This window comes from Pantherophis guttatus, chromosome 1 (genome assembly GCF_059756535.1).
Source record: "Pantherophis guttatus breed Tessera chromosome 1, ASM5975653v1, whole genome shotgun sequence".
NCBI lineage: Eukaryota > Metazoa > Chordata > Lepidosauria > Squamata > Colubridae > Pantherophis > Pantherophis guttatus.
The window spans coordinates 125,802,259-125,814,510 of record NC_142063.1 but is presented as its reverse complement, the minus strand read 5'-3'; the positions used below and the strand labels follow the sequence as shown (position 1 = coordinate 125,814,510).

The window sequence follows — 12,252 nt, the reverse complement described above, 5'->3', positions numbered from 1 at the left end:
CTTTATATTTAATTTTAATCCCATTTTCACTGTCTTCCTTGGCTTTTAGATCTTCCAAATCGTTTGCATTGTCAGTTATCAGTGTAGTGTTATCACTATAGTGCAGGTTAGTAATGTTTCTTCTTCCTCCTATCGTAAAACCCTGCTTATTTTCTAATTTCCTGTTCCTTTTGCAGCCTCCAGGAACCCTTGTCCTGTTGTTCAGGATAGTTCTTAATACATTCCCTCCTGTTTTCCAGGAAGTCATCCTGTGAGTAGAACCCCATTCATAGGATAGATTCCTATGTAAGTACTTTACAGAACAGAAGTCTTAAGTTTGGCTCTAGGGTTTGCAAGCTGGTTTACAACTTGGATGCAAAAAAAAAGAGGGGGAAAAAAGTCTGAATTTACCAAACAAGGGCAAAGATAAACAGAAAAAAAAAATCAGTGGCATTGTTAAATATTGCTAAAGAAATAAAAGAGAGAAAGAACCACTGATTGACTTCATTCTTGTTTTGAAAGAAAAATAGGAGGGAAGATACCCCTTTTTGGAAGAGAGGAAAAATGTACAGGGGCCGCCAAATGAAATTATCCTAGGGCAGGACCAAATAAAACAAAAGTAGGCAAAAGACAAGGCCCTTTGATATTTTTGATGACTGTATTTTTCAGAGTATAAGACGCACAGGAGTATAAGATGCACCTTAGTTTTTGGGGAGGAAAATAAGAAAAAAACTGATTGGTAGGTGGATCACCTCCTGGAATACCCCCAGTCAGCTGTTCAAAGAGGTGAATTTTAGCAACAGGTTCGTTGGTTGTGAGCTCTGTGTCTTGCTTTTTTTTCTGCCTCTGAAACTTCTGAAACTCAGTTTCAGAAAAAACCTTTTTTTCTGCCTCTGAAAGCCTCCGTTTGGAGGCTTTTTTTTCTGAAGCTTCTTTCAGAGGCTTTTATTCTGAAGGACTATCTATACTCTGTTCAATCTCCTTTCTTTGGTATTGGTATATAGATTAACCTCTTCCGACATGTTGGTTATTGTGTCATTCTCCAGATTTGTTACCATAGTTTGATTAGAACCTTTACTGATTCTTCTTTTGTTGCTTGCCATATTATTTTAGATAAAAGCCTTTCAGAGGTTTTTTTTCTGAAACTTCTTTCAGAGGCTTCTTTCAGCCTCTAAAATCGCCATATGCGAGGCTGGGCGGGGCTACATTCAGAGTATAAGACGCACCCAGATTTTCACCCTCTTTTTTGGGGGGGAAAAAGGTGTGTCTTATACTTCAAAAAATATGATACATTTCCAATGTCCTATAACTCATTAATTAAAAACTGTGGGTCTTTTCTTTCTTTTCTTTTTTTTTTTTTCACTGCTATGCAATTTCTTGTCTCATGTCTTGAGACTTCAGCTGGAATCTTGCAGTTGGCTGAACATTCGTCATGATATTTATTCTTTTAAAATAAATGTTTTTATTAAAATGATGGAAAAGCAGGCAGTAACAGAATACAGCACAGTAATAGGCAGCTCTTCTGCTAGAGGAGTTGTTTTGGAGGAATTGGTTTACTTTAGGGGCTCTAGCTGCTTTTCATAAAAGAAGAGGATTGTAAGAATGATGACCTGGAAAAAACAGGAGGTCTGATAAGTGAGCTGCAGCTCATGGAAGCTTAAGACTCTGATTCTTTGCCCTGCAGATGAAGGGAGCTCTCCTCCTACATCCTCCCATAAGGGAAAGAAGAGACAGATCTGCAGAAATCTCCTTTGATTTGATAAAGGTCACTTAGACTACACTTCTTATGTTTTGCATGGCATGATGCCTTTAGGCCTTGCTCTGCTTGTTTATGTATCAAGGTTTTTAAAAATATTTTTATCTCTGCTCCATTCACACACTTTACTGCTGAACTTGACCCATTTTCCTTGAAGCGTGCCCTACTTTTTTTTTGCAGAACCAGAGGCATGTCATATTATTATTATTATTATTATTATTATTATTATTATTATTATTATTATTATTATTATTATTATTATTATTATTATTATATCTGCCCTATTTTTATCAAATGAAAAGAGACTTGCTGGACTTGAGTCCTTTAAGGGTAAAGAGACTGTTCTCTGCAGGCAGGTGGGAGTTTTCCTCTATTCCAAGGAATGGTTGCAAGGTTGAAGGACTATGGAGCATGGCCGGAGGACAGGACGAGATTGTGTATCTGTCAGACTTAATAAAGTAGAGTACACACATGAGGGAAATTCATTTTGTTATAAGGGGGCAGGGAAGTGCGAGGCTGCAGCTGCTGGTAAAGTGATACAGAAGAGCTGGCCCTGTTGTCATGAGGAGAACCTGCAGTGTGTATTTTCCTTGTGCCCATGGGAAGTTCTGCTTGCAAGTAGTGCTTTGGGGCTTGGATTGTAGGAAAAGGACAAAATAAAACTTGGATTAATTCTCTATGTATGTATTTCATGTGGTTAAGGTGTTGGGTGGTTGCTGGAGAGGCCTACATTCAGGGCCAGTCTCAATCATGGAAGGTGACCGGATCATCTATCTCATGGTGTTGTAATGGGAAAAAGGAAGTGCTAGCTATGCAGCCTTGCACTGCTGAATGAAAGGCATTCATAATGATGATGATGATGATGTGATGAGGGTGATGGTGATGAGATTGCAAACAGTAAAGTTAGCTATCCAGCCTTTAGCCAACATAAGTCCTCCTTAGTCTGAATAGACTCATTTATATGAATTCAGATAATTCTAAATGAAATAGAAGCAAAATTCTGAATTGTTTCAGTGCCCAGTTAAACATGAATACTGCTTACTAGTATTGGTAAGAAATATTTGTTGAGCTATACATAAACTTGGGCCTAGATTGTATCACCCATCCCTGATAGTTTACCTGGTGCCACTTATCTTGTTGAAAATTCAGGTTGTGTAATCAAATTCATTCACTATTTAACATGGTAAAGTGAGGGAGTTTTTCTTTATTTACTTACTCATTCCAAAATTGCTCTTAACAAGCAGCCAAAACAAGCATATCGAAACCTGTTTGATGTAGGAGTCTGGTAATACCGGATGCCTGAAAGGGCAAGGCTGCTTTAGATCGTTTTAAGGAAATATTTCTCCCAAGGTCTCTCAATTGGGGTCCCTATTCCTGCTTGAGCACATCATTTTCTATTGGTGTACCATGTACTGGTCTACCACGACCGTGTGGTAGTGATAGAAACCAAGAATTCAGTTTTTATAAGCAATCCTTTTGTTAATCGCAACTACTCTAAGCAATTTGTTGTCCTACCTTTTGCACGGTTGTATTTTTGTCTTCCCTTAGCTGGTGAAACAGGTTAAGAGATTAAGAATGCATATTTTGTCAACTCAGGTTTCTGCAAATGTACATACCAATCATTGCAATGTAAATTTCTTTCAAATTAGCATGTGGATTGCACCTATGGTTGCACTTCTTATTAATAACCTGGGTACTAGAGCAAAGTGCCCCTGCATTTATTTGGTGTTACCTCAGAGAAGTCATTAAATTAGCAGTCATAACAAGGGGAGTCTGCGAACTGACAGCTGAATCCAACTTTTTTTCTATTTGAATTATGATAATCCATAGTATTTAATTTCATGGCTTCAGTTGCATTAGAAATAGGAGTGTGTCAATTTAGGAGCTCGATTGCCTTCAGAAAGAAATCCTGAGGATGCCAGGTGTCTGAGATTAGAGAACTTTGCCAGTAGGTATCATGATACCTGATATTTGCAATTTATATAGGTAGTCCTCAACTTACAACCATTCATTTGGTGACCAGTTGGAGTTACACCCGGACTGACTGATGACCAATTTTCACACTTAACAACTGTTGCAGCATTCACCATGGTCACACGATCAAAATTCGGACGCTTGGCAACTGACATGTATTTATGGCATATATGATCCCAAGTCATGTCATCACCATTTATAACCATCCCAGCGGCTTCCATCAAGCAAAGTCAGTGGGGAAACCAGATTTGCTTAATGATCACATGAATGGATTATCACTTAACAAATGCAGTGATTTGCATAATAAAATGGGAAAAACAGAATTAAGTGCCTTACTTAGCAATGAAAATTTTGGGCTCAATTGTGATCGTAAGTTGAGAACTAACCTGTACCTATCGATTTATTCAAGGTGGCTGGCTCCCAGATAAGTTTGAAATCAGTGAGGGTTATTTTTGACTGGGCATGTGTAAAATTGAGCAGTTGGAATATTCCAACACCGATGTGATTAATCCAGCTTTTATATTAGCACATTTGTATTAAAGGTACTGTACATATGTATATGGTAGATTCAGCAGCTTTTTCAGAAGGAGAACACCATGACAAAAATTTGTCTAATGTATTGGGTACCAAAATACTTTTTTAAAAAATTTACAATAATTGACATTTGAGATTACAGAATTCTCACTCCAGCAGCTCACAAGATTTCAGTGTTCTCTTTCTGAAAGTTTGTTTCTCATGTGATTTCATGTTTGAATGCTGAAGTCTTGCAAGATTTGAGATGCCATAAGATTTTAACTATACATACACATGCACAATTTAAATGCAGATTCTCCTTTCAGATTTTCTGAAGTTTTGAAGTATCTTTTTTACTGGATATTGTCAAAGCTTCATGTGATTGCTGCTGATTTATAAAGAGAGGCTGAGTAAATGAATGACATGGAAATTTATTTCATAAGCACAGTATTGTCATGCAATGGGCCACTGGTATTAATTGCCCCTTTAATACAGTCATTTCAATCCAATAATCAAAGGTAGCTTCATTAAACAATGTAGGTTGCTTTGGGCCATTCACTGTAGAAATCTCACAAACTTTGGTTCCCGTTGCAGATGGAGGGAGGGAGGGAGGGAGAGAGAGAGAAAGAGAGAAAGAGAGACAGAAAGAAATAATTGGATAAACATGAGATTCATGGAAGAGAGCTAAGGTGGAAGCTATTGCTCAATAAACAGAACATTCATGGTCATTTCAAGTTCACACGCACGCACATGCACAACAAACAAACAAACATGTAATAGCCTAGAGGAATGTTCTGTGGACAGGTAGCTCAAATGAGTAACTTTTGAATTTACTTGGGTGTTGTTATATCTGGCAGAAACCAAGCACTGTATTTTACAATAAGAACTTTATATCAAGTCGAGTAAGGAGATATTTGACAATGCTATGTGGTAAGGCTGTTTGCTTTCTCCTCAACACCTCCTTAGTTCACATATTTTCGGGTGCAAGTATGGCAAGCCTTGAGAAAGCCATGCCTTCTCTAACAAGCTGCTGACAAATAGAATCAATGTGTAACTAGAGAAGAAGCTTCCTTTCATTGCATCCAAATAGCTGCACAACTCTAGCAAGGATCCTGCAAAGAGCTCTGACAACATTCAGTGGGAAAGACAGGCACAGTTCAGAAAATCCCAAAGAGGGCAAAGATATATGGAGACCTGAAGATGCTTTCTGAGAGTGTTGTGAATGACGTAACATTCATGCCAGTGTATTGCTTGCCCTGAAGCAAGAGAAGGTTTCAGAATAGCATTCTGACATTCCTGATTATGGAACATCTCCCACAGTATCAGTTAAGCCATATTCTAAATATGATGTTTGTTTTAGTATTTAGAAACCTTCATCCAGTATTGATTTCCCTTAAGACTAACCTAAACCTTGCTGTTCTGTATCTTGGTTGTGCATTTTCTCTCCCCTCCCCCCGGCCCTTTGATGTAGTACCTGGTTTGGATGCATAGATCCTGTAACAAAATGTCTTCTCTATTTAAATATGATACCTGATAGTCCATATTGGATTCATGTTTTCGTTACTGAAAAAAAAAATGAGGTGATGTGTGTGTGTGTGTGCGTGCATATTTTCTGAACACTTGACATCTTATTATATTAAAGTTTCATGTTTTAATTTTAAGACAGACTTCAGTACTACATAAGATACAAAAACACACAAGTTTTTAGTCCCCATTTTTAGAAACTTAATAATTGGTTGTCATAATGGTGCGTTGAAAAAGAGCTGCAGGGGAAATTTGTTCTTTCTAAATGGAAATGTCAGATATCTAATTTGGGATTTTGTGCTTTGTAGATTTCTGCGTAAGATTCGACACTAACTTTTGCCTCTTTAAAATTTCTTTCAGGATGGACTGCTGATTTGGAAAGCACCACAAACCTGGTCCTATAGCTTGGCTGGTCTGCTTTCTGCTTTATTTATCTATTACTAGTTTTTTGAATTGAACTTTTAATAACCTGCCAGCTGCTCTTTAGACACACATGGTGCATTGTTGTCATTCCCAGAATCACATCTTTGAAATCCAGGACCTTGGTAACCTTCTTCAAACAAAGGCGACCTCAAGGATAATATCTACAGGAGGACTTTTCAAACCTGCCGCCCTCTAGTTTCACTTTTGTCTCCGCCTTCTTTCTAGAACATTATGGAACCCACAATGGAGTCCTGCTTGATGCAGGTTCTGCAGAAAGATGTTGGGAAACGACTTCAGGTTGGCCAAGAACTGATAGATTATTTCTCAGATAAACAGAAATCTGCTGACCTTGAACATGATCAGACCATGCTGGACAAAATGGTTGATGGCCTTGCTACCTCGTGGGTAAATTCCAGCAATTATAAGGTAAGCTTGATTTGCAGAGACAGGAGTGTGAAGGGGGAAACCTTGTGTGTTTGCACAGGTTCTTCAGTCAGTTTTGGAACAATGAGTTCACATTGCAAATCCCTGGAGGCCCAGCACATTTCTTACTGATCCACCATAAGCCTTCATTTGTGGTATTTCCTCCCCGTCCCCTTTGTTCTTATGAACTCTCACACCAACTTGTAGGCATATGCACTTTCCAATGAAAATAAAAAAAAGGAACCATGTAATTGAATTTGACAAGTTATTGGTTATCTTTGCTGGGTGCTTGGGATGGTGATCCAAGATAAAATATAGCCTGTGTGTGTGTACCTGTTCAGGATTGGGGACTCAGATTTAACTTCTTACAAAGTCATGGAGGCTAATTGGCTGACTTTAATCAATATCGTCACAGGATTGTTGTGGTAGGAACAGTTGGTGAGAGAAGGACGTTTCATGCTGGCGTCTAGAAGAAATTTGGTTATAAATCTAATGAATTAAGTAGAAGATCAAACTAGTACTTGTCATTTTTTTTTTTGCCAAGAAACCATCTGTATAAAAGAAGTATGTATTTAAGATTAGAATGTCAATATCTGTTTCATATGGAGCCTGCTTTATCTCCATCAAATAACTGAGTACTAGCCCACCACTGAAATGGATTTCATTATACAATTTATCCCTATTCTTATTGCATTCTATATGCATTAAAAACGATATAAAAGCAAAGCATCAAGACTGACTTGTTCTGTGAGGTAAACGCCAATAGAGGGGTAATTTGTGGTCAGAATTTGAACAGTTGATTAGGGCCTAGAACAGTGGTTCCCAAAGTGGGGCCCATGCCCCACAGGGGGACAATTTGATTTTTAATGGGAGCAATTTGAAACCTTGTTTAAACCAGGTTAATGGCCTTTTCGGCTTTCTCCACATGAGTAGAAGTTCACTTTTTGAATAGTAATTATATGTCACTGGGGGAGGGGGGGTATCAGGATTTTAGAGATGGTTAAGTGGGGCATGGCCAAAAAAAGGTTGGAACCACGGGTCTAAAAGCTAAGTCTTACACGGAGAGAGATGGAAAGAACCAGTGGTGGGCTGCTGCTGGTTCGGCCCACTCACCCACCCACCCTGGTGTTATCATGTCATATATAATCGCCGGGTTTTTGATGCCGTGTGTATGCGCGGAAGGCACATGCTCACATTTTTGGTTCCAGGCGAACCGGTTGTTACAGTATGTGACACCCACCTATGGAAGGAACTGAGTATATTTAGTGTTGAGAAAAGTCAATGGCGCGGGAATATGAAAGCATTCTTCAAAGATTTGAAAAGTTTTCCTATAAAACAGCGGTTCTCAACCTGGGGGTCGTGACCCCTTTGGGGGTCGAATGGCCATTTCGCAGGGGTCGCCAAAGCCCTCTCTTGCGCCCCCCCCACGCCTTCACTCACCCTCACCCTCTGCTCTGTTGGATCGCCAGCCGTTCGCTTACCCCGCCCACTCCCAATCTATTGCTGCCTCCTGAGTCCCAGCTGATGGCTAGAGGAAAAAAAACTGTTTAAATTCTTGCCGCGGGGCTTCAAACGAACTGTTTGTTAATTGCTGGCTTGCCCCGCCCCTCCGCTCCACTATTTATTGCCAATAAATAGTGGTGGGCGAGCCAGCAATTTAACAAATGGTTCGGTGTTTTTTTGTAATTTTATTGGCCCCCCGGAGCTTCAGCATAGGTTAATTAGCCCTTGATTAGATCGGCTCCCGACTCTCAGCTGATTTGCTCTTGCTTGCTTGCTGGAGCAGATTTTTTTTCCCCTAGCTATGCTGAAAAACGAAACTGAAACTGCTTTGCTGTTGCTGCAACGTTGGAAAATTAGGCAGGCAGATTTCTTTTCTTTTTCCTCACCAAAAAAGGTAGGTGCAGACAATGGGAAATTTAGGGAAAAAGAGGAGAGTTCAAGATTTTAAAACACAAAAGAAAAAAAGCTCTCTTTAACTAGGGAATTGTAATAATTGAGATACTATTAATTGTATATTGTGTTGAAAGCAGAAATGGTTAAATTGTGGTTTGGAGGAATATATGGAGGAAATTATTTGGTTTATTATTATTGGTAAATATAATTAATTGATTTGTAAGAAATTGGATTGCATAGAAATAATTGGAATATTCATGTTCATATTGATTAATATACAAAAAAGGTAGTTATATAACTAATTGATTTATATTAAAATGTTGAATTCATATTAAACAATTGTAATATTACATAATTAACCAATGTGAGGATGGATACAAAAATAGATGACAATGGGAAGGGGTATAATATAGAATAGAAGGGAAAAATTGAATTTGATTAAGATTAGAGATGAGGATGAAGGGTAATACTGGTTTTTTAAAAAAAATAGATGAGGAATAAATATGGCAAAAAGGAAACATAGAAATTATAAATTTAATTGAAATGACTAAACACTGTTTAAATTTGTGAACCAAATACTCTGTTAAAAGAAAATACATTGTATGTTTGTATGTGTGTTTCTAATTATTGTTATTTATTCATATTTGTTTTCCTGTGCGCTGCTCCCACTATCCATGGATGGGAGTTAATGCTTCAGCCTTTGGCAAACAACTGAGTGTTCTTTAAGACAAAAAAGACCTTCCCCAGGGACTTCCCCTTTTCCCTTTGCCTAGCCACACCCCCAGTCCCATGATCCCCAGTCTTCGCTCAGTTGTTTGGCAACGCTGAAGTGTTCTCCGGGAGCTCCTGCCTTAAGGTATTGGTTTCCCTTATTCCTGGGGTTTTTCTTTGAGTTTTCTTCACCCTTCCTCAGGGGCGTTTAGGATTTTATTTTATTTTTGAGTATCCTTTTCCCTCGGGGTCTTCCTTTTATTTTAATTTTTTTCGTTGTATTTTGACTTCGCTGAAGCGCCGCTCGCAACAGCGCTGATCAGCTGGGCGCCGGATCGGAAAGCTGAGCCGCCCACGCTGCTCATTTACACACGGCGCCAAATTCAAAATTGCTTGAAGCCCCAGCCTCACTGAAGCAACCAGCAGCTGTGCGGGGCATAGAGAAGAGCGAGCGGCTCGGATCCATGCCGCTCGAGCCGAACAAAGCAGCGTGCAGCCGCGGTTCGCCTGGCTAGCCCTGCCAGCTGCCACCGTGCTACAGGAAGGCCGAACCCAGCGCAATCAGGCACGGCAGCTGGCTGGACCCTCGGGCCTCCAGCATAAGACCGTAGCTGGCGGAGGGCACCCAAGCCAGCACCACGTGGCGCCCGCCATCTTGGATTCCATGCGGGCTGCCATTTTGGGAGCAGAGGCCTCCACCGACCCCTAGAGGCTCTTCTACGCCCTCCCTCTAGGGCGGTACCACCAAAAAAAAAAAGGGGGGGTTAGCTGGTGAGACCTCCGGGCTCCCAGCTGCCACCTCCCAATCTAAGGCGCAGAGCGGTCAAGCCTCACCAGTACCAACACCTGGCTTGGAGATTGCGGGCACAAACGGAGAGGGGTGGTCTTGCTCCCAACAATTGGCCATGTCTGACCCCCCTTTTTCATCGGATCCAGAACTGGACTTAAGCCCGCCTCGCAAGGGGGCTAAGTCCTCCAAGAAGAGTGCCCGGAAACGGTCTGAGGGTACCGACCGCAGATCCAAATCCGGAAAGGGGCTGACTTTCCAGGACAAGGATGCCCAAAGACGCCATCAGGCGCTAGAGCGACAGTGCGCTAAAGCCCAGAGGGCACTGGAGTTGTCACCTAACAAGGGGCCAGGGCCAGAGAGCACGGCTGCTACCACACCCAGAGAGGCAGACCCAACACCGGTCTCCTGGACAGAGTTGGCCCAGACCCCGGTGACCCCGACTGTAATGGAAAGAGGGACCCAACAGGACTGAACCCCCACCCCTGTACGGGGCGGGCCAGCACCTTTCTCCCTGGCAGGGCCGTCTCGGGGCCCGGGCGTAGGAGCGCAAGGGGCACCACCACCGCCCACACAGTTGGATTTCCAAGCCATGTTCTCCACGGCATTGTCATCCTTCCTAGCCGCCAGTTGGCAGCAGGCGGTCCCTCCTCCGCAGCCGGCACAGGTCCAGGGACCACACCAACAGGTCCAGAACAAGTCCCGCGCCCCCGCAGCACCAGAATCCTCCTCTGAGGGGTCAGACCAAGCAGACGAGGCCCCTGAGGACGTTGAGTTCTCAGAAGACGAAGGGCTGAACCCGGACACACCAGTCTTCTCCGGGCTTTTTCGACCGTCACTATTTAGGTCGCTCCTCCACAAGGCGAGACTCACAACTAACCTGGGTATGCCGGGGGACGTAGAACCAACCCCGCCCTCTACAGCGGGGCCACATGATGCCCTTTTCAAGTCGTCTAAACAGGAGAAGGACTACATCCCCTGTCCTCAACTATTTTCTGACATCATCCAAAATGCTTGGGGGCAACCAGCTTCTCAAACTACACCGAGTAGCCTAGACAAGAAACTTTACTGCTCGGCCCCTGAACTAGAGGACCTGCTACTCCTCCCAACGGTAGACCAACCGGTCGCAGCACTATCATCCCCATCACTAGTTTCCTCAGAGGCACTGGATGGGCTCAAGGCGGAGGAGAAGAGGATGGAGTGGGCCTTCCGTAAAGCACATCAGGCAGTGGCCTGGGCAGTCAGAACATCCACAGCCATGTCCTTTTTCAATAGAGCGGCCCTCATCTGGCTTCGCCAGATGCAAGAAAGACTCCTTTCAGACGACACCCGGCTGCACCAAGACATCAATAAGATTATAGCAGCCACCGAGTATGCATCAGATGCCTCCCTGAACTCAGCAAAGTTCGCTTCAAGGGCTCTAGCCTCCACCGTTACGGCAAGGAGGCTGTTCTGGCTCCGCCCCTGGAAGGCGGACCTCAAAACCAAATGGAAGCTGGCCGCAGCTCCCTACAAGGCTCCCAACCTATTTGGAGCAGCCCTGGATCCTGTCCTAGTCGAGGACAAGGACAAGAGGAAGATTTTGCCATCGTCTTACCGCCGCCACGAGCGGAGATACTCACCTTATCCGGTCCAACAGCCCTTTCGCCCCCGCTCAGGGCCCAGGGGGTCCTTCTCACAACGCTCCAATTACCTGGGAGGCGACAGATCACAAGATAGACAACATTTCCGAGATCGGGGCAGGAATCAACAATCCAGAAGACCCTTCCGGGGGGCAGGCTTCAAACCCACCAGAAGAGACAAGTGACTCCAGGACCGAGGGGCCCATAGGGGGAAGACTGCTTCTCTTCCACCAGCAATGGGCCCGGTCAACATCGGACTCGTGGGTAAGGCGCACCACCTCATTTGGACTATCAATAGAATTTGTAGGTGCGCCGCCGCAACGATTCGTGCAGTGCCCTGTCCCACAGTCCTCCGAACTGCGGGCCCTGATGATACAAGAACTGACCCACCTTCAGGAGGTCAGAGCTATAGAGACAGTACCACCGGCCCTCCAGGGCTCCGGGTTCTATTCAAGCCTATTCCTTGTCCCCAAGAACTCGGGGGGATGGAGAGCCATCTTAAACCTAAAAAGGCTGAATCTGTCTGTGCGATACCACAGGTTCAAAATGCACTCACTACAGTCAATCCTAACGGGGGTGAGACAGGGGGACCTCCTCCAGTCAGTCGATCTTCGGGAGGCCTACCTTCACGTACCCATTCACCC

The 12,252-nt window shown here is 43.1% G+C and overlaps 1 protein-coding gene across 12 annotated transcripts in view; it reads left to right on the top strand.

Moving 5' to 3' along the window:
• CLASP1 (cytoplasmic linker associated protein 1) overlaps nt 1-12,252 on the top strand; it is a 236,845-nt gene that overhangs the window by 35,255 nt on the left and 189,338 nt on the right. For 7 of the 12 annotated variants that reach the window (XM_087881742.1, XM_087881736.1, XM_060687902.2 and 4 more), the window contains exon 2: nt 6,107-6,595. In XM_087881742.1, the coding sequence (XP_087737868.1) occupies nt 6,401-6,595 (195 nt within the window). In that variant the 5' untranslated portion in view covers nt 6,107-6,400. The remainder of the gene's footprint in view (nt 1-6,106; nt 6,596-12,252) is intronic. The other 5 variants (XM_087881743.1, XM_087881738.1, XM_087881741.1 and 2 more) reach the window with 1 other exon arrangement.